Genomic DNA, 22,376 nt, shown 5'->3' with positions numbered 1-22,376 from the left:
GCTTTTGTGAGAGGCAATGAAATAATATATACCTTTTTTCTTTTTATCCTCCCCTCTCCCCTTCTGAAATCTATAATCATATATATCATTATAGTCTTACTGTTTTTTAATTACATGGCTAGGAGGCTTACTTGTGGTTACTGTGTGACCACAGATCTGCAATTTGTGAATACGTATTTCAAGGCAGTCTTTGTGTTTGACAAATCATCACTTGGGTTGACAAGAAATTAGGTAAGTTCATATGAATTTTGAGGGAAGAAGGTATTATCAGCAACAGGTAACTAGTAAGTATCATAGAATAGACTCTTATTATAACTGCCATTTTAATGCATTTTTAGTTTTGGGATGAGAACCTGGAAGCGTTTGATAGGTTGCTAAGGTACCCTTTTTCCCTTTTATATACTTGCAAGAAAAGTAACTAGTTATTTGTTAACTCGTTTAAGGTAGATATGATCTTCCATATTTAAGTGGTCTTTTTCGGTCTTAAAAAGGGGAAAATGCTGGGTTTCTTGATAGACCTGCATTATTTTCTAAAATTGTTTCTTAAGATAGTTATTAAGCAATCTTCCCCTAGAGAAGTTTATTATTGCACAGCTAGGAAGTTGCGTACTTAACTAGGCTGGCATAACTCAGATGGGGTTGATTTCATGTGTTTGACATAACTGTGTGAGTTTAATGAACTGAAAAGCACACGTTTTTATGACAGCCTGACCAGAAAGAAAAAACAACAAATCCCTCCTAGCCCCCCCCCCCCAAACTAAACCCACCACTTCTGGAGGATTTTTAGCTATGTGAGGAAAACATATAGAACCTGAGTTGCTCAGTGACTGTGAGTGAAGTAGTAGTAGAATTTGGAACAAGTGTTATTTGTAAAGTTCATATTGTTATTAAATGTTTATATGGAAGATATTTTTTTAGTTGTATAATACACAATTTCTTCATTTAGATTACATCACAGATCTTTGGTTCTGTATTAAATGTTTAAATTAAAAGTCCTTTGGACAGTACATGAAGCAGTAGCAGAGAAAATTTGAAACCTGATGATGTCCCTGAGACACATCTCCCAATCAGTGTTGTTCTTGTTGAGAGGCAGTCTTGGACAGACCCATGCAATTTTTTTTTTCTCTGTTGTGTTAGGTTTAACACTTCTGTCATTTGGAATTTATATACTCTATTTTGGGAAAAAAAGAAAGGATTTTGTACCTTTACATCAGTTTCCTCCCCTTTCCCTTGGAATTTAATTTAAATTTGTAGGTCAGTTTTTTTGTCATCATTTCTAGTCCATTGTGAACATAATCACTGCTCTGTTGCAACTGATGGTGTGTATGTTTCTGAAATAGCATGTGATTGAAGAATATCTCCAAAAATTATCTGTAGTGATTTCCCTTTGAATTGTTTTCAGTGCTTGAAGCTCAAAGAGAGGGAGAGCATAGAGTTCTAAAAACTGTAGCCTACTGTTTTGCCTTGGAATAACAAATGAGATGCTATTCTGAGTTACCTAGAAAACAATTACCCAACTGAACTGAATAGTTATTTCCAGCAGTTATTTGCAGTTATTTCCCTCCACCCTGACTGAAGCACAGTCAATCGTTATTGGTGCTTCTCAACAACCAGAGAAGGTTGCGTTGATGTTTATATTGAACTTCAGGATTACATCCTTTCTTTGCTAGGAGAAGGAAGGCAGGTTCTGGGTGAAGAAACTTTTATAACAACTTTTTTTTTTTTCTCTACGCAGGTTGACTTGTATGTTTGCTTGTTCTGTGGCAGAGGAAATAATGAAGACAAACTGCTACTATGCGATGGATGTGATGACAGCTATCACACTTTTTGCTTGATTCCTCCTTTACCTGATGTACCGAAAGGTGATTGGAGGTGTCCAAAGTGTGTTGCAGAGGTATGGTTGAAGAACTACTTGAGCTTGTTATGTATGGTTGTGGTTCAGAAAAGATCAGAAGAGCTGCAGTTCAGCTCTCATTGTTGTTCCATCTGAGTAGGAGCTGTGGTTTTGTTTGGAACTTTGTCAAGATACGAACTGTGAATCTCCAGCTGTTCTTGGCTGATGAGCTTTAAGGAGAGAGAAATATTCCTTCCAGAGCCTGGGTATAACTTTTGTTTATGACACTGCCATGTGAAAGTTAAAACTCTAGCCTTTATATTTTAAGAGTTGAAACTCAATTTGATGAGCTGGTAGCAGGGAATTAAGTGAGAATTAGGGTTGTGATAGGTGTTTAAGCACAGTGATGAAAGGTTTTCTAAGCAACAAAGTAATCAAAGCATGTGATTTGGGCATAGCGGGGAGCTTTGATTATTGAGAAGTCATTATCACATTGTTCAGAATAGCTTGTTGCAGAAAGTGAAAGAACTAATTTAAAAACTAGCTATTTTAGATTTGGTTTAGACTCAGAAAGCAGCTGTTAAGGCTCCAAAAGTGGAAGCTAGTTTGAATTTCATTGCTCAAAAAATACCACGTTCAAAGTGATGATCGATCACCAGCCTAAAGGCAGCAAACATCAGTTTATTGGCTTGATATTTGCCATAAGAAAACAAATTTTGCAAGATCAGGATATAGGTAGGTGTAGAATTCAGATGAAAAAAGCTTGCTATTTCTAAAGCTGTAATTTTGTCACTGGCTTTAACTTTTTTAAAAAAGACCATGTTTCTAGACCATGTTTTTTCCAGAAAGGGGCAGTAACGCATGCTCACTTATTTATATACTCATTTCCCCAAAGAAAAAGAAACTACTGATCTTGAATTCCTCTTCAGTCTGGTTTCATTATGACTAAAGACTATTAAGTCACTAAGTTTTGTGTCATGTTTGTGCTCAAATATGTCTTGTATATATAAACATTGTGTGAAAAAGGCATTGTAGAAATGGATGGGAACAGTAGCAGAAACGTAAGTTGGTCTTTTTGGACTCTTGGCATGATTATAGGACAGCGGAAGATTTGAAGATTTTGTCAGATGGACTTTGTGTTATTAGATGTTACTAGTCAACTGCTTTGGTACGTGTTGCATTGTTTTGATTTTCTTCTTCCTCCTTCATACTTCCATTGTGCTAAATCAGTTGATGTTACGCTATGTTAAGACTGAAACACTGGCAGGATGACTTCCTGTGCAGCTATTCTGCAGGTACTTGAATCCGGTGTAAATTCAGTAAATTCTTCTTGTGCACTGTCACGCTCTGCTGCTAACAGAACAGATGATGACACGTAGCTTGGACAGGCAAGCAGAAGTGTATAGTGTTGGGGTTTACCATGTTACACTAGCTTCCATACAATTAATTCTGCTCCGTTTCCATTGAGGTAGGACTTCCTCAGCTAAGAAAAGCATTCAAAACTGATAGCTTATTGTGTTTGGTAAGGACTCAGATGGACACTAGTGTGTTTTAGAGAAAAACAAAAAGTGTGACTGTGTATCATAATCTGCAGGGAACAATACTTTCATGTTCTATTTCTTAGGAATGCAACAAACCCCGTGAGGCCTTTGGATTTGAACAAGCTGTCAGGGAGTATACTCTCCAGAGCTTTGGTGAAATGGCTGATAACTTCAAGTCTGATTATTTCAACATGCCAGTCCACGTGAGTTTCGACTTTTGTTGTCATTCCTTCTAGGGTAAAAAGAAAAGATGTTTCAGCTGATCCTGAATTTCTGCTGAGGCATCTTAGGTTTGTATAAAGAGGCACAATAAGCTTCAAACATGTAAACAAATGATTTAACTTTCTGGCATCTGGTCTTGCTTCAACTTCATTTCACCCCTCTCCTGTGATGGATATATAGCTTTATTGCTTGTAGGGCTGTACTCCATTTAAGTTTTTTCCGTTTTTGATTATTTAAACCAAGTATAGGACTGCTCTAGTTTGTCATAGGGGTCTTTCTCCCACCCTTTCTATGGCTTTTGTCTTGGTTTGGTTTATTCAGAGGATTGTTTTTCTCCCTGTTACAGTCTTTCCTTGCAAACAAGTCAATAAATAGACTGAGTCTGTCAATCTTTTGTGGGTTGTGGTTTGTGTGTTGTTCTGCACCTCAGCAGCATTTCCAAAACTGGCACATCTGTTTTGGCACACCTTCGTTATTCCACTGTCATACATACTGCATGAAACACCAAGCTACTTCTTCTCGGCGTTCTTTGGTAATTTATGGGTGGTGTTGTCAAAGCTTCCAGCTTTTAAGGACTTTGATTTATTGTATGGCTTTGGGACACTGTAAAATAAGCTTTGTTCCTTATTTTGTTCTAACAAGCTTCATAACTAAATGCTTATAAATAGGGGTTGTAATGAGATATATGAAGACTGCACTCTTGAACACCTTTATCTGAATTTTCTTGCTGTTATTCAGAGGTTTTGGTTGTTATCCTCTGAAACAGTTTGGAATGTGCACGCTATTTATTGTTTGATGCTTGGCTTCTGCTGGTTGTCTCCTCCCTTTTTGTCCATCAAGAATTAACCTTTTTTTAGCTGCACTTCTGGTAACATCATCTTTTTTGTTCATTCCATCCCTCATGATGTGGCATTCTCTTTCTATTTCATTGCAGCTGCTACTAAGGAATACAAACCAAACTGTATGACACTGAAGAGTGGAGGGGTGAGGGGGAGTGTCCTTGGTATTCGGAGATACGTGGGGGATTCATAACAGCGTATTGCTTAAATGATAGCCTTTAGGTTGGATCTTGTCTGCACATACCCTAACTTTTTTTTTTTTTCATTCAGATGGTTCCCACTGAGCTTGTGGAAAAGGAATTCTGGAGATTGGTGAGCAGCATAGAAGAAGATGTCATTGTAGAATATGGAGCTGATATATCATCCAAGGACTTTGGAAGTGGCTTTCCAGTGAAGGATGGCCGACGAAAGTTGATGCCAGAGGAAGAGGTGAGAAACAGGAGATGCAAACCAACCCCATTCCTTGCCCTGCATAAGATTTCACAATAAGAATACAAGTCTGGAATCAATGTGGTTTTTATCATGAAAATAAATAAACTCTTGCTTACGCTTGACATTCTTTTTGAGCAGGGTATTAATCTGACAGTTTAGGTTCTTTTCCAGATCAGGTTGGTGATAGCTAGGCTGTTTGTCATGATTGAAGTCACACCTGTTTTATATCATTTAACAACTTGCATATCTTTGCCTGTATTATGGTATATCCAAGTGTAAGGAAACTGATAAGATTTTCCTTTCTTGTTCTGAAGAGTTATCTACTGAAACATAATTCTAACCTCCTTAGGAGGTTCATAATAAATAAAACAGGCTAATCAGATTTAGCTTGTTTTTCTGGCTGTGCATACTGTACGAATGAAAAAAATGTAGTTGTAGCATCCTATTATGGAAAATAAGATAAAGAACATCTGGTAAGTATATTACCTACTTTTCATGAGACCTTACTGTAGCATATCAATTTTATGGCTGCTTATATGTTTGAATTCTTACAAAATGAGATTAAGGGTGTGTTTTCATGATTACACAGCACCCAAATCAATTCATTCCAATCCCTGGAAAAGGTAATCCTGCTCACTGTTGTCTTCCACCCATGTCTGCACCTTCCTACCTGCACCTTTGGCAGTGCAGTGATTTTGTAACTGCTTGGTGAGTCAGAAATGCTTGTTGATCTATTTGTATGAACGTAGTAATTAAAAAAAAAAACTTTCTAGCCAGATCATTGGACTCACTGCTTTATCTTTAGTGTCAGTGCGAAGGAAACAACAGTAACATGTGGCTGAGGTGAGGGTGGGACCATTCCTTTCAGCAACTATAGGATATGCTTAAGCTGACTGAACGTGTGCTAACAGCTTTTGGTAAGGTTGAAAGAAGAATGGTAGCGGCAGTCTGAATTTTCATTTTTTTGTACAGACTTGAGCACATTTTGAAGTAAAGGTGGCATTGCTTAACTGGTGGTGCTGATTTCTGTGAAATAAGTGTAGGAATTTCTTCTCTTGAGAACTTGCTGAAATAATTTATGAAGATCAAGATAAACTGCAGCATAGTAAAGCAGGTCTCTCAAAAGCTGCAGTAATACCATGAGTTTCATTGTGGTATTTACAATTATAAGTTATCCTGTTTTATTGAAGACTTCTATCTTTTGCTTTTCTGGTAGTGTTGTTGGTATTTTTTTTCCTTCAGAAATGCATGAAACTTGGGGGGAGGGATCAAAGTTTAAGTAGATGAGCATTGATTCAAAGAATAAGGCCAGTCCTAGTATTTCAACATACATAGCCCATAGTCTGATTAAATGCCGACTAAAGAGTTTAAGAGGAAGTATTTCCTAGTTCAGGTGCTTCATTGTTGGAGAATACTGTGCAGTGTCTGCTATAGAAATGGATAAGCTGATCTTTCTTAGTACTTCTCTTTTCTAGAGTTGTTATGGACATCTGATTTGTTGAGAATTTTCTCCTTTTCTTTCTTGCAGGATTATGCACTTTCTGGTTGGAACTTGAATAACATGCCAATTCTGGAACAATCAGTCCTTGCTCATATCAATGCCGACATCTCTGGCATGAAGGTACCTTGGCTGTATGTAGGGATGTGCTTCTCCTCATTTTGCTGGCATATTGAAGACCACTGGAGCTATTCCATCAACTACCTGCATTGGTATGGGTCCTCCTTTGCACATCTATCTTGCACTTCCTTGTTTGCTTTTAGTGAATTTGTTTTTTTAGTTGAAAATACCTATGCTTCCTGATGACTTTTAAACCAAAAGCTATACACAATGAGCAGTCCATATTCTTAAACGAAAAGGAGAACACACGTACTGTTTTAAGCGATTTGATATTTTTCATGATCTGATTAAGTATTCTTTTGTTGCTAACAATCTAGTATCACTGCAAAATCATGGTTTAGAGGCTAACATCTTTTCTAAGAAAGCTTTTGGTTTTGAACTGATGTGGAGTTCACTGGTGTGGAATATGGTGTGGAATTTCGACAGATTAACTCCTTGCATTGCAGTCTTCCCAGTTTATCAGGGGAGTAGGACGAGGGGAGGCTGTAGGAAGCACCCCTTCAGAAAGGAAGGTTTGTTGTACATCTGGTAAGGATAAGTTGATAGCCTTTAGACTGTGACTGCACGTTTCTGGAGAACTGTTTGCTAGTAAGATCTGATCCACAGGTTGAGGAAGAGGATTCGGTTTGTTTAGAGTTCAGTTATTGTCCTCATAGCATGCTGTTAACTGGATCAGTATGTGAGGAGTTTGTGTCAGCTGGTGAGTTCCAGCAGCCCAGCCAGATACAGAGCAGTACATACTTACGGGGGCTTGCTAGCTATGTCCGACCAGCAGATGTCACTGAAGCCTGTAGGAACCAAAGAAAATGCTACACCATTCCCTGTCTAACTTTTTGGAGGGTTGGTGATAATAAGGTTATTAATATAGTTAGATAGCAAATACTATGTAAATTGATTCGGATATTTCAGCAGATATTACTTGTACTTCTTAATAAAACAAAATTAATAAAACCCCAAAATTTCGATACTTTAGATTCTAGATCATTACAGCTTATTTCGCTTAACGCAGGACTGGAAAGACTAGAATGATATGTTCTCAAGTAATTCTGTTTAGTTTTGGCCCTGTGTGTCCTTTCTTCTCTCATACTTAAGTAACCCATTTTATTAAGTATCTTCTGTCTTAAGGGTCCAGTGAACCACTGTTTTTTTAGTAACTGGTTATGTATATTAGAGGGATTGATTATACTTCATCACACTGGTATTTTGTTCATTCCACTTTGTATATGTGGTATACTTTGCCATTGGTTTCAGACTTAAGACTTCTTCAAAACTAATTGAGAGAATGAAGTAATACAATGATCTTTTTTTTCCTATTAAACAGTGGCTGTAATGGCCAAGATTTTGCTTGATGAATTTTCTTTCTGCTTCCTAAAGGAAAAGGATTGCCCATTTTATCCCTTTAGAGCATGGTAAATGGCAATATCTTCCTTCTTAGGTTTGTCATGGCAAATCTGCTGTCAGGCGTGTTGAGAATTGTGTTGTAGAGTAATTGTTTTTTCAGGTGAAAATGATACACAATGAAGGTCGTTTTTGATTAAAGATGATTTTGTGCCTATATGTAAAATATTTGGTTTTGATTAAAGATGATTTTGTGCCTACATGTAAAATATTTGGTTAGTGTGCACAGTGGTGTTAAAAGTACACTTTGCAATTGGGTGGCATCATTGCTTTTCTGTAAGTAACATGTTGATTATTGTGGTTATTTTACTAGGGGAGAGCCAAAGACATGGTATGGTGTGCCCTCTCATGCAGCAGAGCAACTGGAGGATGTGATGAAGGAGTTAGCTCCTGAGCTATTTGAATCCCAGCCTGATCTCCTGCATCAGCTGGTCACTATCATGAACCCCAACGTACTGATGGAACATGGTGTACCAGTGAGTAGAACACGAGCATTTTATCCACTCACTTTGTCATTCTGTGCCAAATTTCTGTAACAATTGTTTGACGTAACTCTGAAGAATTTTTGTAGTGGACGTTTACATCTCCAATTCATTAGTTATGGAGTGGTTTTAAACTACATTTTCTAGAATCCTTCTCTATCATCCCCATGAAATTTTAAACATCTCACATGAGAAGAGCGTGCCAAACTTCTTACAGAAAATATCTCATAGAACAAGAGTACATTGTGTTGCATGTCATTTTTATTGAAAATAACTCCTGCTATAGCAGCACATTTGTCTGTGAATTGGTTTTAATATTTTTTTGACAGTGAAATATTTATGTTTTATAAAAATCTCAGCTTTACAAACGGTTTTGACCAAACATTATTGACAGCAGACCTTTAAGCAGCAGTCACTATCATTTGCTTTTTTGTTAAGATAAATTTCTTCTCTGGCAAATACTGTAGAAAAGCAAACCATAAACTCTTTCCAAAAGCTTTTGCACTTTGTGGTCTGATGGATTAAATAATGATAGAGAAACATCCCTTTTGGGATTCATAAAGAGGGTTTTAAACTGTTGACTTAGATATCTAGCTTTTTTTTAGTAAGGCTATGAACTGAGGATTCACATCAAGAAGACAGAACCAACCCTTAACGCTTAAGAGGTAGCTATTTTGCCTGTGGTGGTTCATAGGTAAAGAAAGTGTTGTTCAAGCACCGCATAATAATGTCTTAACCTCTGTTACAAGTTTCTTTTTATTTTTTCCCTTTTATCCTCGCTTGTATTAGGTATACAGGACCAATCAGTGCGCTGGCGAGTTTGTTGTGACCTTTCCTCGTGCCTATCACTCTGGGTTTAACCAGGGATACAACTTTGCTGAAGCTGTGAACTTCTGCACTGCTGACTGGGTCTGTTCTTTTGTATTTGTTTCATATGACTCTGCTAGGTGACCTTTTGCAAAGGGAGTGTTAGTAGCTTTTATGCTACACAGTATGTTTTATGTTTATAGTTCCTGGTACAACAGTGGGACTGATGTTAATTTACATTACAGAAAATGATTTTGAGCACATAATTTTAAACAGCTTCAAACTGAAGCTTCTGGATTTGGTCTTCCTTTTCAACTATTGATTTCACAGTACCTTTGTACCTTTAGTTAGTATTTCTGTAATGCGTCTTTCTGGATTTCATATAGATTAATGTACTGTATTGAATATCTGTTGTCATTTGCATGTTGGAGGTAGCAATGTAACTGTCTTTTGCTCTCCTTTTGAGCCAGCTCATTGCATCTTTTAATTATATTAGTCCATGTTCTGATAGCCATGGCACAGCAGAGCATAGCTTATGTGGATTCTTTTTCAGTAAGCTGTCAGTAGTGTGTCCTATCACTATCCAGGGTTTACGGTTGGAAGATAAGATCACATCTGTAGTTTATTTATCTCCAACTTCTGTTTTAATACATTTAAATAGGACTCCTAGTTGTTAACCAGACATGTTTATTCATTCATCAGAGAAATCGTCTGCAGGATTGTCAGTGGTCCCTTTTTCTATGCTCATGAAGTGGTCCGTGTATAGCCCCTAGGAAAACTTAAAAACTGACACGAGGCATGTGGAATTTCTTTTGTTTATGCAAAATGTAACCCAGAAATCTGTAGCAAATTCATCTAGTATTTAGGTATTTTTTTTGCTTTAAAGGCCACAAAATGAGTGATACCAGTTTCGGTTAACTTTTAGTCCAAGCATAGTAATTTCCAGAGGGCAGTGTATTTCACCTTAGCAGAGACTGGGTGACTTCTTTATGGTTCCAGTTTCTGTCCACTGAAAGTAAAAAGAGCTTAGGACAGCTCTTAAATGTGTGTCTGTAAGTTAGGTTATGGCAGATGCCTGCCTGCCCCCTAACATGCCAATGGATATCTTCTTTATCCTCATCTGTGATAGGATTTAATGCTTTTGTAGTTGTCTCTGTCACGAAAGGTACAATGGTATTTCTGAGTCTCAGTCTTTCCCAGGTTTTGTGAAAGGAAAGAAAGTAAGGGGTAAGAGATGGTCTTGAAATGTCTTTTCCCAAAATGAGAGGCATGGTTTCTGTTTTTTGTAGCTTCCAATTGGACGTCAGTGTGTGAGTCATTACCGAAGGCTAGGACGTCATTGTGTTTTCTCCCATGAAGAGCTGATCTTCAAGATGGCTGCAGATCCAGAGTGCTTGGATGTTGGGCTGGCTGCCATGGTCTGCAAGGAGATGACATTAATGATAGAGGAAGAAACACGCTTAAGGGAGTCTGTTGTACAGATGGTGAGTAATAAAAGGCAACTCTTTCACTTCGCTTGCAAAAGGAATTTTGCTCCCCCCTTCCCTTCCTGTCTTGCCTGGATTAGAGTTTGTAGCAAGTGTCTTATTTTTTTTTGTTAGGGAGTGTTGATGTCTGAAGAAGAGGTGTTTGAACTTGTTCCAGATGATGAGCGTCAGTGCACAGCTTGCAGAACCACGTGCTTCTTGTCAGCTCTTACGTGTTCTTGTAATCCTGAGCGTCTGGTGTGCCTATACCATCCATCTGATTTATGTCCGTGTCCCATGCAGAAGAAGTGTTTAAGGTATTCAAGCGTGTTTTTTTTTTAAACTTTTCTTCCAGATCCAGTAGTGTGCTGGAGTCCAGTGACCAAATATAACATTTGGCGATGCTTTTCTTCCTTTAATTGAAGAGTTTTTTATCCTCTTTGCTTGATTCTTGCATTCAAGGCAGAGGGTAGTTTACGTTTGTGTTTCTGGCCTTGTAGCTGGGAGAACTCAATATAAGCAATATCATGGGTTTTGTATGTTCACTAATACTCTTGCTTGATTTTCTTTCTTCATCTCCAGGTACCGGTACCCACTGGAAGACCTTCCTTCTTTGCTGTATGGAGTGAAAGTTAGAGCACAGTCTTATGACACTTGGGTCAGTAGAGTTACAGAAGCTCTGTCTGCCAACCTCAACCACAAGAAAGGTCAGACTTCTGTTGTTCATTGCGGGAGTTTCAGGACATCCCACTTTCTTTTCCCGTGTTCTCATTTTAATGAGAGAAAACACTGTGTATTGTTTAGTAGAAAAAAGAAATGAGCTAAACTGAGAGTGTAATACCACTCATCAGTGTGTATTTCAAATTGAACTAGCCTGTTGGAGCGTTGATTGAAGGCTTTGGAAGCGATCTAAAATGTCTTTTGTTTCTGCATACAAACTATACGCTATTATTACAGATGTAATTGAGTTGAGAGTGATGTTGGAAGATGCTGAAGACAGAAAATACCCAGAAAACGATCTTTTCCGCAAGCTGAGAGATGCAGTGAAAGAAGCAGAGACCTGTGCTTCAGTAGCACAGTTGCTTCTGAGCAAAAAGCAAAAACACAGGTAGGACAGGCTTTTCCTTAAAGTTTCTAAAGTTGTTATTTGGTTGGACTTGAAAATGTAAGAGCCCTGAATTTCTCACTTCCTACCAACTTCTTTTGGTGTTTGCCCGTAGTGCTCATTGACAGGTTGGGGAGACAGATATAGTGACACAAAGGGCCAAAAAGCTCTTGGAGTATGTCAAACGTACTGTTTTCACCTGACCTATGTACTGAAATGTGAAATCCTTCGGAAACATTGTTTGATCACTGATAAGGTATTTTTCTGAATGTGTGGGGACCTGTAGGGAAAGACAAACGGAGGAAAGAAGTATGAAAAGTAAGTCTTGACATCAATGTTTAAATTTTTGGCAGTGTGACAAAGTATGTAGCTTAAATGAAGAATGGGTTTATAAAACTGCTTTAGGAAAGAAAATCTGTTAAAACATTGGATTGCAAAGCCAAGTACATGAAAACTGGGAAATAATTGTGGTTGGTGAGGTAAGCTTCTGGTGTAGCATTTGTCAAATATTTATAATTTTGCCAGCTGTTCACAAGTAAATTGTAGAATGCTTTGTGCTGCTGGTAGAACTACTGGGAGATGAAGAGGACACATCTTGCCATCGTTGACTGGGAGAATGAGGTCTTGGGGAGCAGAGAAATGCAGAGAGCAAAAACAGAGTCTGTAGTTTGAACCAGTTGCTAGTTGGCAAGGACCATGGTGGGCACTGATGTGTGGCTGAAAAATAGCAGCTTGCCTTGGTGACTTCTGGCAGCTTAGTTCTTTGTATTGCCTGCCTTGCTATGGCCTATTGAGTGTTACTCTGTTCCCTGACGCTACCTCAGCAATCTGCTGGATGTGTCCTCTTGTTCTGCTGTCAGTAAGCCTTCATCAGTGTGTTCTTCCTTCTCTTGTATACTTTCTGTGCATGGAGTAAAAGTCCCGTAGTAAGGAATTCAGTCAGGTAACCACCTTTCTTGTGCCAACAGTTGTATGATAAACTTTTAACTTGGATTTCCTATGTTGAATATAAGAGTTGACTCTGTATTTTTGCATGCATAGTTTTTGGTGTAAAACTTAAGGTTTATTTAAGGGAGGGAGGTGAAAAGTAAGTACCTTGCTAATTATAATAGCCAGCTTTGCTACACAGGACCTAATGCATCATCATTGCTTCAATTCGAAAACTGAAATCTTAGAGTTATGCCACAGGCCCAATTACATCAGGTATTATACCTTGAAAACTCTTCTTTGGAATAGAGAAACATTTTTGCTGAATCTGAGCAGGGAAAAGAAAGCCCGTGTTTGTTTTTTATTGCTCGTAGGATCCTGCTAGCACAAAGGTATGGTCACTTAGAACTCTGGTCTGGGTGGAGGAAGCAGTGCTACAGCTGTTGTATTGCCCTGTTCCTAGTAAACTTCAATTATTTTGGTAGTTCCAAGATGTTTCTGATCTATTGCTGCTGCTTCCTCCTCCAGCTGTTGGAGTATGTCAGCCTTCTCTCCACAGACGTGCCTCCAGTTAATTGGTGAATTTCCAGGGCTTTTGCAACAAGTAGATACGTTAGAAAGAACCAACGTTTTTCAGTGGTGTATCTGAACTAAAATGAATCCCAAGGGTCAAGAGAAGACTTTTATAGCCTAAGGGTGGTTGTATGCTAAATTGCAATATGATACAAAACTGAGGTTTGAGAATTTTTCCAAAGCAAAGATTTTGAATCCTCCTTAAACAGTGTTGGGAAGTTTAAATACAGAGGTTGCCTTTAGCTTGTTCTTTAACATTTATGTTCATATTTAATACACTGAGATGGGTCACATTTACACAAAGGATAAGGTTATAAACAAATTAAAAATGAGTGTTGAAACTGAACTACTTGGCAGGGAATAAAGCAGCAATAAATTCATGATCCAGATGTAGCTAACAATGTAGCATCTGATGGTATATAAAACAGAAAAATAGGTGACAGAGAACAGTGGCGATGGGTTCTATACCCCCATACTTTTTCTCTCCCCTAATGCTGAAAGTTGTGAGTTTTCACAGGCAGGGGTAGTTGTATCTTTTTGTGCAGCGTGCAGTGCTGTGGCAGTCCATGCCTGGACTAGGGACAGAGCACCAGGGTGCTGTGAAAGGAGAGCAAGCCCTACTGCTGGTGTCTCTTGGAGCTCTGCACTCCATTCACTGTCACACAAGAGTACTGGTGGCACAGCAGGTCCAGTGCAGCTCCCCCTCCTTCTCACTGTCTGTCAGAGCAAGTCAAAGCCTGCAGTATTTTTTTCCTCTCTGAGACTTAGATAGCATAATTATATGTGATGATTCATCTAAATTTTATATTTAAGTCCACGGGTTGAAAGACTGAATGTTATTTTTCTTTAATGTAATAAAATGTAGATTGCTTAGCAGGGAACAGCTCTTCAGTGTTTAAAATCTGTCCTGCTAGCAAGACTGTTGTGCCTGCCAGTGATAATTTATACCAAGTGTTTAATTTGTGCAGTGTCACAACTCTGCTGCATTCATTTGGTTTGTGATATTTGCTTCAAGTGATACTTGATGGAAGTGTCTTTGCAGGACATGTTCTACTCCATAGCAGTCTTTTCCTGTTGCAAGGCCAGTTTCATCAGTTCTCTGGCAACAAGTGAGACAGCTTTAGAAAATAAGACTTCTTTTCAGAGCTTATTGCTGTTACATACCCGAGAATTCTTGTCAGTGCCTGTCATGGCAGTCAACTGCTTGAGCAAGTACATACCCCACGTGGATCTTTGAAATAGCTCTGGCCCTCAAGCTGACTACAAGGGAGGATCATTACTGAAATTAGTTCCTTGGAAATGTCTTGCTGCTATCAACTTAGAGACAGGGAATCAGTGTTACTTCTTTTTCCCTTATTTTTTGGCCCATACGGTTGCCTACATACCATTGTCAGCATTTTTGCATGTCTCTTGCTCAAAATCTGAATTGATGAGAAAGATTCTGCAGAAGTTGTGGCACCATCACCACTGATGATATTTAACTCCATGCCTTTCACTTCCAGAATTTTTTTTTTACAGTTCCCAGATTTCTTAACCATAACCTCAACCAGTATCCTTATGGGTAGATACATCCCTTGCTAGAGGTGCCCAGGACTTGAATTCTGAAGGTGTTCCATTTCATGTATCAAGTGTTCTGAGACTTCTTCCATTTCAGTTTTTTTTGGAACAGGTTTCTATGCTTGAGTGGTGGGTTTCTTTAGGTTTTGTTTTTTACTATATTCTCTCTTATGTGACACAGAGACCATTATGAAAAAAAAAACACCTTTGCTTTCATCTGGAGGGGTTTTGAATGTGCCTTCCAGTGCCTTGAAGATGTGTAGGTCTTGTGCTTCAGAGCAGTCTTGTTCTTCATTTCTGTTTTCATCAATTCCTGACTTTGTCCTTACTATCTGCATCTGACAAACCTTAGTAATTTTTGGAGGGGTTCCTCCTTTTCTTTCCCTTTCTGTTTCCTCACATTTGAGGCATCTTGAATTACTTTATATTTGAAGCACTTGGGACTTTATATAGTTCATGTAGCTGCATAATAGGTTTGTGTAGTTTGTTCAGTGTTTTTTCCCTTACTTATTTAAACCAGTGGTATTTTGTGTCTAATTCATTGGCTTACAGGAGGAGAGAAAGCAATTCTACCTGCCATTTACTTGCCCTGGTTATCATATGAAGCTGTGACCAGTATTTTACCAAAAACAGTTTGGGATTTTTGTTCTAATCAGAGTTAAGTAGTTCTGAGGAGAACAAACAAAACCAAAAAACAAACACAAACCACCCACCCAAATTCTATTCATGCTGCTTTTTGGGGCTATGTTCTTTTACTTATTTGGAACAAACCCAATTTGAAAGTCATCTAGACACTCCTACTTCAAAGAATAGGGTGAACTCTCTTGAAGATGGTTAGAGGAATTACATTAAATCTAGTTTTTAAGATATTGGAATTCTTGGGAAGGCTTTTTTTGAGTTTTAAAGTGACGATTTTTTTTGTAATTTCTCAGTAATCTTGATAGATTTCTGTCAATGGGAGTAAATCCAGGGATCATTGTCCTGTCTCTTATGTAATACTGTTTAAATTTGTCCATTCACACAGCAGACAGAGCCAAGACAGTGGAAGGACACGGACCAAGCTGACGATGGAGGAGCTGAAGGCATTTGTGCAGCAATTGTTTAGCTTACCCTGTGTTATCAGCCAGGCCCGACAAGTAAAGGTAAGTTTGCATCTCTTCCGTGGTTATACTGTAAGTGTGATGTGCCATGTGCTTTGTTCAGTTTTTTGTTGTTGTTGGTGGTGGTTTTTTTTTTTTTTAAACAGATAACATTGCCTGCTGTAAAGGACAAAAGCCTTTTCTTTAAGGATTAGTCCTGCACTGACAGAGATGGATTGAATGGGGTGTTTCATAGCAAGTAGCTGCTTTGTAGTGATATCTGTGAAAAAGTAAAATACTCTGGATACATTTAGCCTGCCTTATTGGGTAGTCTTAGCGTTGTCATTGAAGTTGTGCTGATGACATGTTGCCATCTGGCCATGATGGAATGGCAATGTGTATTTCCTGCTCATCTGCAAGCCTATCTCTAAGTGGGCACCAGTGGTGTTTGTACTATGCTAGCACGCTCGTGTAGTCCTAACAGCGTAGTATGTAGGGTTCGGTTTGGTTGCCTAAGCCTGGATATCTAGTGCCCTGTGAGTGGCTCTAAGCTATTTCATCTGGCCTCCATTGCCATTCTGGAAGAATACCATAGATCTTGTGTGGCAATCTCAAACAGGGGTATTGCATGGTGGCCAGCACTTAGGCAACTGAAACAAAGCATTTTATGTGAACATACACTTTCAAGGTGCCTGTTGCAGTGGACACAGTCAGATTTGATGGTCTTAGAGGTAAACCAAGATAAAAATCCAAGAAAAAAACAAGATCCCTTCCACCTGTCACTGTCCAAGCAGCCCAATTTTATCTCAGTCAGCCAGCATCTTTAATGCTGTCTATAGTAGCGGAATTTCCTATTAAATCATATCCTTCGTATGTTCTGAAGGTTATCCTGGTGTGCTCCTTTATGGGAGCAGGGAGGCAGTAGTACATTGGCAATTCTTCACATCAAATCCTTCTCAGCCTTTGCTTTTCAGGTTATAGCCCACTTAATCTGTATGCGTGGCCTGCATTTCTTGTCCTTCGTATATATCTGTGCACCTGTCGTTGAGTGAATCTAGACTAATAAGTGATCCAGATCATACTGATACCCCTGGCTGCCATTATCATTTACCACTCTGGCAGTTTTTATCACAGCAAGTGTTTTCAGCAGCAGTCTTAATTTGTTTCTATATCAGCGATGAAATGTTAAATACTGTTTGGCCTACTAACCAACCTCTAGAAAAAACCCTTCAAGAAACATCCTTAAATAGTTTTTTCATCTTGATAAACAGTTCTTGATGCATGTCAACCATTTATTAACTCACATGATCTCTGTTGATACAGTTTTAAGAAGAATGTTTTAAAGTGCTAAATTTAGGCCCTAAAATTCTAAATATTAGCATTTCTGCAGCTACTTCTACATAACCAAGTATCTAGTTTAAAAGATAATTGAGTTAGTCTTGTTTGAAAATATTTGTTTTTCTGTCGAAGTGCTTACTAGCGTTGGTTAAGACCTTCTTCATCCACGATTCTTTGATACTGATATAATGGAGAGACTTAATATTGGACTTTTCTTGTCTTGATGATATTGGTGGTGGTGTTGCTGAAAACAGGTACTGTCAGTAAGCTCTGTAGGACTGCAGGATTCCGATTATCCAGGCCTGTTGACTCTAATCTTTGTCCTTCAAAGACGTTTCTGAATGTTTCCCAGCAGTTAATTGAGTGGAAGGTATATGATAGGAAGATCTTAGGCATTTCTTTCCAAATACAAAGCAAAATACAAAAAATGCATTTTCTTGTCTGCCTTGTGAAATTTTATAATCTCTTAATGGACCTGTAAGATTGTTAAGAGGCATTTGATTCTAATGTATTTAAAACCCACTTCTAATTAAGACATAATCCATAGATGACAGAGTTGAGGGCATCTTTATACTCTTTGCCAGTTTTCTGATTGTCACTTATTATATAGCAGTTTCATGCTGTTGCATCCTTTTTCTGGGTGGCTTATTAAGGCTTTTTATCCAGTTTTTAAACTCTTAACAGTTTTAAATTTATAGCTTTGTCTAAATATTTTGTCCCAGCTGGTTTCTCTATAGAGCTGTTGGGTTTTTTTGAGTGTTATGGAACTAGTTTTGTTGAAGTACTTTGTGCATGTGCGTGTCCTTGAAGCTTCAACAGTCACTAGCTAGTAAAATAGATAAATATTATCATTTTGCTGGTTAAAAATCATAGTCTTAGTTTTTGAATGAAGTCAGATAATGATCATTTATGCCTAAGCACTTGCTAACTTTGAGCATGGCATTTGAATGCAATTATCCATGATAATGAATTGCAAAATAATTATCATGTTGGATGATGAGTATTTTCTAACACAAAAGCCATTATAATTATTAGACTGTAATAATTTACTGTTGTCACTATGGAACATTCAGCATATGTTCCCTACATCAAAATCCTTATGATGTGGGTCTTGTTCTTTTTTTCTAAATGTCTTCTGGTTTCCAGACAGTCGTGAAAAGCAGCATCAGACAAAAAGGGCAATAAGCTAAGGGATAGGAAATGCAGGTTTTGCTCTTCATTCTGCTGCTGAACTGCCATCAGTAATATCTTTCCCTAAGATTCTCAGGAGTGAATCAATTGAGTGTACTGGTTGAATGTCCTTGAATAACTCTCCCACAGAGATACTTTCCTGTCAGTTTGCTTTCTTTGATTTTTTCATTGAAGTTCCAAAACATGAGGATGTGGACAACTGCAGCAGTGCAGTTGGATTTCTGTGAAGTTCTCCTTTCATTAGAGGGTGTTTGCATTTTCATATCTTTCCTTTATAAGCTAAAACCCTGATGTGTTTATGTAGTGGGCATACTTTTAAAACCCGACCATTGTTCTTTTAATGATATTTTGGTTTTTATGTCCTTGTATGATTCCAGCTTGTTCTTTTTCCTCATCGTGTTGTGTTTTGTTGTGTGTTACCGTCATTAGTGTAATGCCTCCAACACTAAATTGAAAGGATGAGACGTTTGCAGAAGTCCCTCCTCAACCCACTATTTTAAAATTAACATTGACTGGGCAGTCCATAATATTCTGTTTTGTTGGGATCCGTAGTTAGTTGCAGCCATACTATTTTAGGTGCAGAGTTTGATGTAACCGATATGCATAGTGTATGAAATGTTAGGCCAAATGTGTTTAGATGGTCTCTGACTTATGTCAGACTTGGTGGCTGTTCACTTTGTTTGTAGAAGCTTTGACTGATTATATAATGATCCCATACAAATTCACAGCTGACCGATCCTGCAGTCAACTCTCTGTTCTGATTCTGTTTTTTTTTCCTAATCGCTCTTTACTGTATGTTACTCCAGAATCTGCTTGATGATGTGGAAGAATTTCATGAGCGTGCCCAAGAAGCTATGATGGATGAGATCCCAGACTCTTCCAAGCTGCAAGAGTTGATAGACATGGGCTCTGGCCTTTATGTAGAACTTCCTGAACTGCCAAGACTGAAGCAGGAACTGCAGCAGGCACGGTGGCTGGATGAGGTGAGGTCCACCCTCTTGGATCCCCAGAGGGTCACCCTAGATGTGATGAAGAAGCTGATTGACTCAGGTGTGGGCTTGGCACCACACCATGCTGTAGAGAAAGCCATGGCTGAGCTGCAGGAGCTGCTTACAGTCTCAGAGAGGTGGGAGGAGAAGGCCAAGGTCTGCCTGCAGGCCAGGTGAGTGTTCCTTTGCAAACTGTTCTTACAGTTCACACACTGCAGGGATTCTCAGCCTCTTTTGAGGAGTGTGGTGAAAAGTAGGGGCTTTGAAGCTGCAGTATATTACTTTGATTGCTCAAAAGTTGGAATTCAGGTTGTTAATGAGTTGCAGAAGAGTTGACTCCCTGTTGTATTGTACAGTGGCCGGAGGGTGTGAGTGTTGCTGCTGTTTTTGCTGTTTACCCCTCTACCCCCAAATGAAAAAGAAAACCACACCACTGAGTATGCTACACAACAGTTTCCTCAATGTTAAGGAGTTCTGATGCTGTGCCCTTTTGAACTTGATTGTGCGAAGTCCATCAGCTTTCTGACCTGTGCTGTTACTTGGCAGCCAGTAGCACCCTCCCAGAATAGAGCCATGGTATCCTACACTGCAGTGTAGTGATGAAATTGCATCGCCAGCCTGTCAAATTTATGGCTTTAGTTGACTGGCATTTTGAGAGAAGGCTGGAATCGGGTTTTTCTTACTCTAGACCACGCCAAAGTATGATGGCTCTGGAGGGGATCGTGAATGAAGCAAAGAACATCCCTGCTTACCTGCCCAATGTGCTGGCACTGAAAGAAGCCCTGCAGCGGGCTAGAGACTGGACAGCCAAAGTGGAGGCCATTCAGGTAGGGGTTACAGCAGGGACTGGAATCTTCTGCTTGCATCCTTTTATTTAGACACGCTCTTTATTCCTAGCCCCTTTACCCACAAACGTGACCTGAAGGGAAACCTTGCTATAGCTGTTAAATGTGCTTACCATAGATGGTGTGCTTGAATTTCTTTTCTTCTTTTTGTGCTGCTGTTTCCCCGTTGGCTATCCAATTTCTATTTCCTTTTCTTTTGTGTGTTTCATGGGGGATGTAAAAGCTGACAATTTTGTTATGATACAAATGTAACTCTAGAGGGGCCTTATTTATTATTGAAACTGTTCTACACGCTGTCACTGGAAATACTCAGCTGCAGTGGAGGATATTCTGCTTAAAGGTTTTCGGTTTTGGAGTTGGCTATGGAAATGTTTTTATTCTTCTCCCCTAAATGTGTTTAATAAATTTTTGTGGTGTAAGATTTAATGGCACCGATGGCAATTTTCTGTCTTGAAATAGGTGAAGTTATGGCATCATTAGTTCAGCAGAACACTCCACTTTTCTGTTGTCCTACCCAGATAACTTGGTCCAAAAGAGACACGGTTTCTGTGATATTCCTATATATTAATCTCTGGACTGCAACTGTTATTCTTGTATCAGGTATTCATTGGGAGCTGAAGCAAGAATCCCAACTGACTTCACGTCAGCCCCTCAGATATTTAATTTATCTTGCTGTGGAGCAGATAGGATTTAAGACTGCCATCTAGAAATGAAATGTCTTACTCCCTAAGCCAGCTGGCCATGTCAGAACGGATGTTAAAATAGAAACTGTGTGAGATGGAGTTTTTAAAGTAACAGTAAGATCGAAACCCCACTCTCCTTTCCATTCTGTTCTTATTTTCGTCAGTGACTAAAATAGCGTATGGCTTGAAATTAAACCGGCCACTGATAAAATGGTAGAATCCTTGGCTTAGGGAATTTTCTTTTACCCCAGAATGGGAGCAACTATGCCTACCTGGAGCAACTAGAGAACTTGTCTGCCAAAGGCCGCCCGATACCAGTGCGCCTGGATGCCTTGCCACAGCTGGAGTCACAGGTAGCTGCTGCACGGGCTTGGAGGGAGCGCACAGGAAGGACCTTCCTGAAGAAGAACTCAAGCTACAGTCTGTTACAGGTAAGCAACAGACAGCTCAGTGTCGGACTTCAGAAATGGATCTTGATGATGGTCCCCTGCAGTCTGAAGGGTTCAATTACAGTAGATTCCATCTCCTTTTGCTAATAGAGTATAATAATAAGCTTCAGCTGTACTCAGGTGAAAATGGAAAAGGCAAGAAGTCTGTGTTTGGTTGGTCTTGTTTTATGTGTAGACAACCTCAAATGTTATGTTCCTTTTGAAGGAGCGCATTAAAACTGTTTCTTGGGACTAACTGACAGCGTAAGTTTTCTTGGTGGTTGCAGGTTCTGAGCCCTCGGACTGATATTGGCGTTTATGGGAGCAGTAAGAATAGGCGGAAGAGGGCAAAGGAGTTGATGGAGAAGGAAAAGGAGAAAGATCTTGACCTGGAATCCCTAAGTGAACTGGAGGATGGGCTGGAGGAGGCCAGGGACACTGCAGCTGTGGTAAGGAGCAATGAAAGGTAGCGTCTCCAGATACCTGGGTTTAACTTGTCTCTAATCTGTGTAGAAATCTTACGGAAAAACTGATAAATGAACCTTGCTGAAACAAACATCTCATAGTATGTATGGCACAATAATATAGTTCAGCTTTAATTGCAGCGAAAGTAGAGGGAAGCATAGTTCAGAGTGTAAGTGCAGGTGTGTAATATGAATCTGGCTACGTGGATGGCTTACATGCTCTTGGTTAAAAATGCGTGGCTGTTCATCAAATATTACTAATATTATTTTGACAGGATTTCAATGCATACAGAATGAGCTGTATCTACCTTAAGCAATATCAACACTTATTTGGTTAGTTTTACGCAGTATGCCAAATCGAAGTAAATTCCATTTCAGGTTGTTTTGGCAGTCGTCTCTTTGATTATTAAGATTGACATTAGTGGTTTACTGACATGAGTTAAAAAATTAAAAAGTCAATTCTAAATTTGCTGACCACAGACAGTACCCGCCTTACTGTAGAAAGTCTTTTTACTTCAACATTGTCCTTCCCTATTCCTGTGTAAAAAATGTCAAGCA

At 39.0% G+C, this 22,376-nt stretch overlaps 1 protein-coding gene across 1 annotated transcript in view; it reads left to right on the top strand.

The window, feature by feature from the left end:
- Positions 1–22,376, top strand: part of KDM5A (lysine demethylase 5A) — a 49,055-nt gene that overhangs the window by 12,926 nt on the left and 13,753 nt on the right. The window contains exons 8-22 of the mRNA XM_040562132.1: positions 1,736–1,894; positions 3,459–3,578; positions 4,707–4,865; positions 6,397–6,578; positions 8,198–8,360; positions 9,156–9,275; positions 10,463–10,657; positions 10,775–10,956; positions 11,222–11,346; positions 11,597–11,747; positions 15,826–15,943; positions 19,216–19,571; positions 20,087–20,225; positions 21,178–21,357; positions 21,642–21,803. Of these exons, the coding sequence (XP_040418066.1) occupies positions 1,736–1,894; positions 3,459–3,578; positions 4,707–4,865; positions 6,397–6,578; positions 8,198–8,360; positions 9,156–9,275; positions 10,463–10,657; positions 10,775–10,956; positions 11,222–11,346; positions 11,597–11,747; positions 15,826–15,943; positions 19,216–19,571; positions 20,087–20,225; positions 21,178–21,357; positions 21,642–21,803 (2,511 nt within the window). The remainder of the gene's footprint in view (positions 1–1,735; positions 1,895–3,458; positions 3,579–4,706; positions 4,866–6,396; positions 6,579–8,197; positions 8,361–9,155; positions 9,276–10,462; positions 10,658–10,774; positions 10,957–11,221; positions 11,347–11,596; positions 11,748–15,825; positions 15,944–19,215; positions 19,572–20,086; positions 20,226–21,177; positions 21,358–21,641; positions 21,804–22,376) is intronic.

This window comes from Cygnus olor, chromosome 1 (genome assembly GCF_009769625.2).
Source record: "Cygnus olor isolate bCygOlo1 chromosome 1, bCygOlo1.pri.v2, whole genome shotgun sequence".
Lineage (NCBI taxonomy): Eukaryota > Metazoa > Chordata > Aves > Anseriformes > Anatidae > Cygnus > Cygnus olor.
This window is presented reverse-complemented; position numbering and strand designations above follow the sequence as displayed.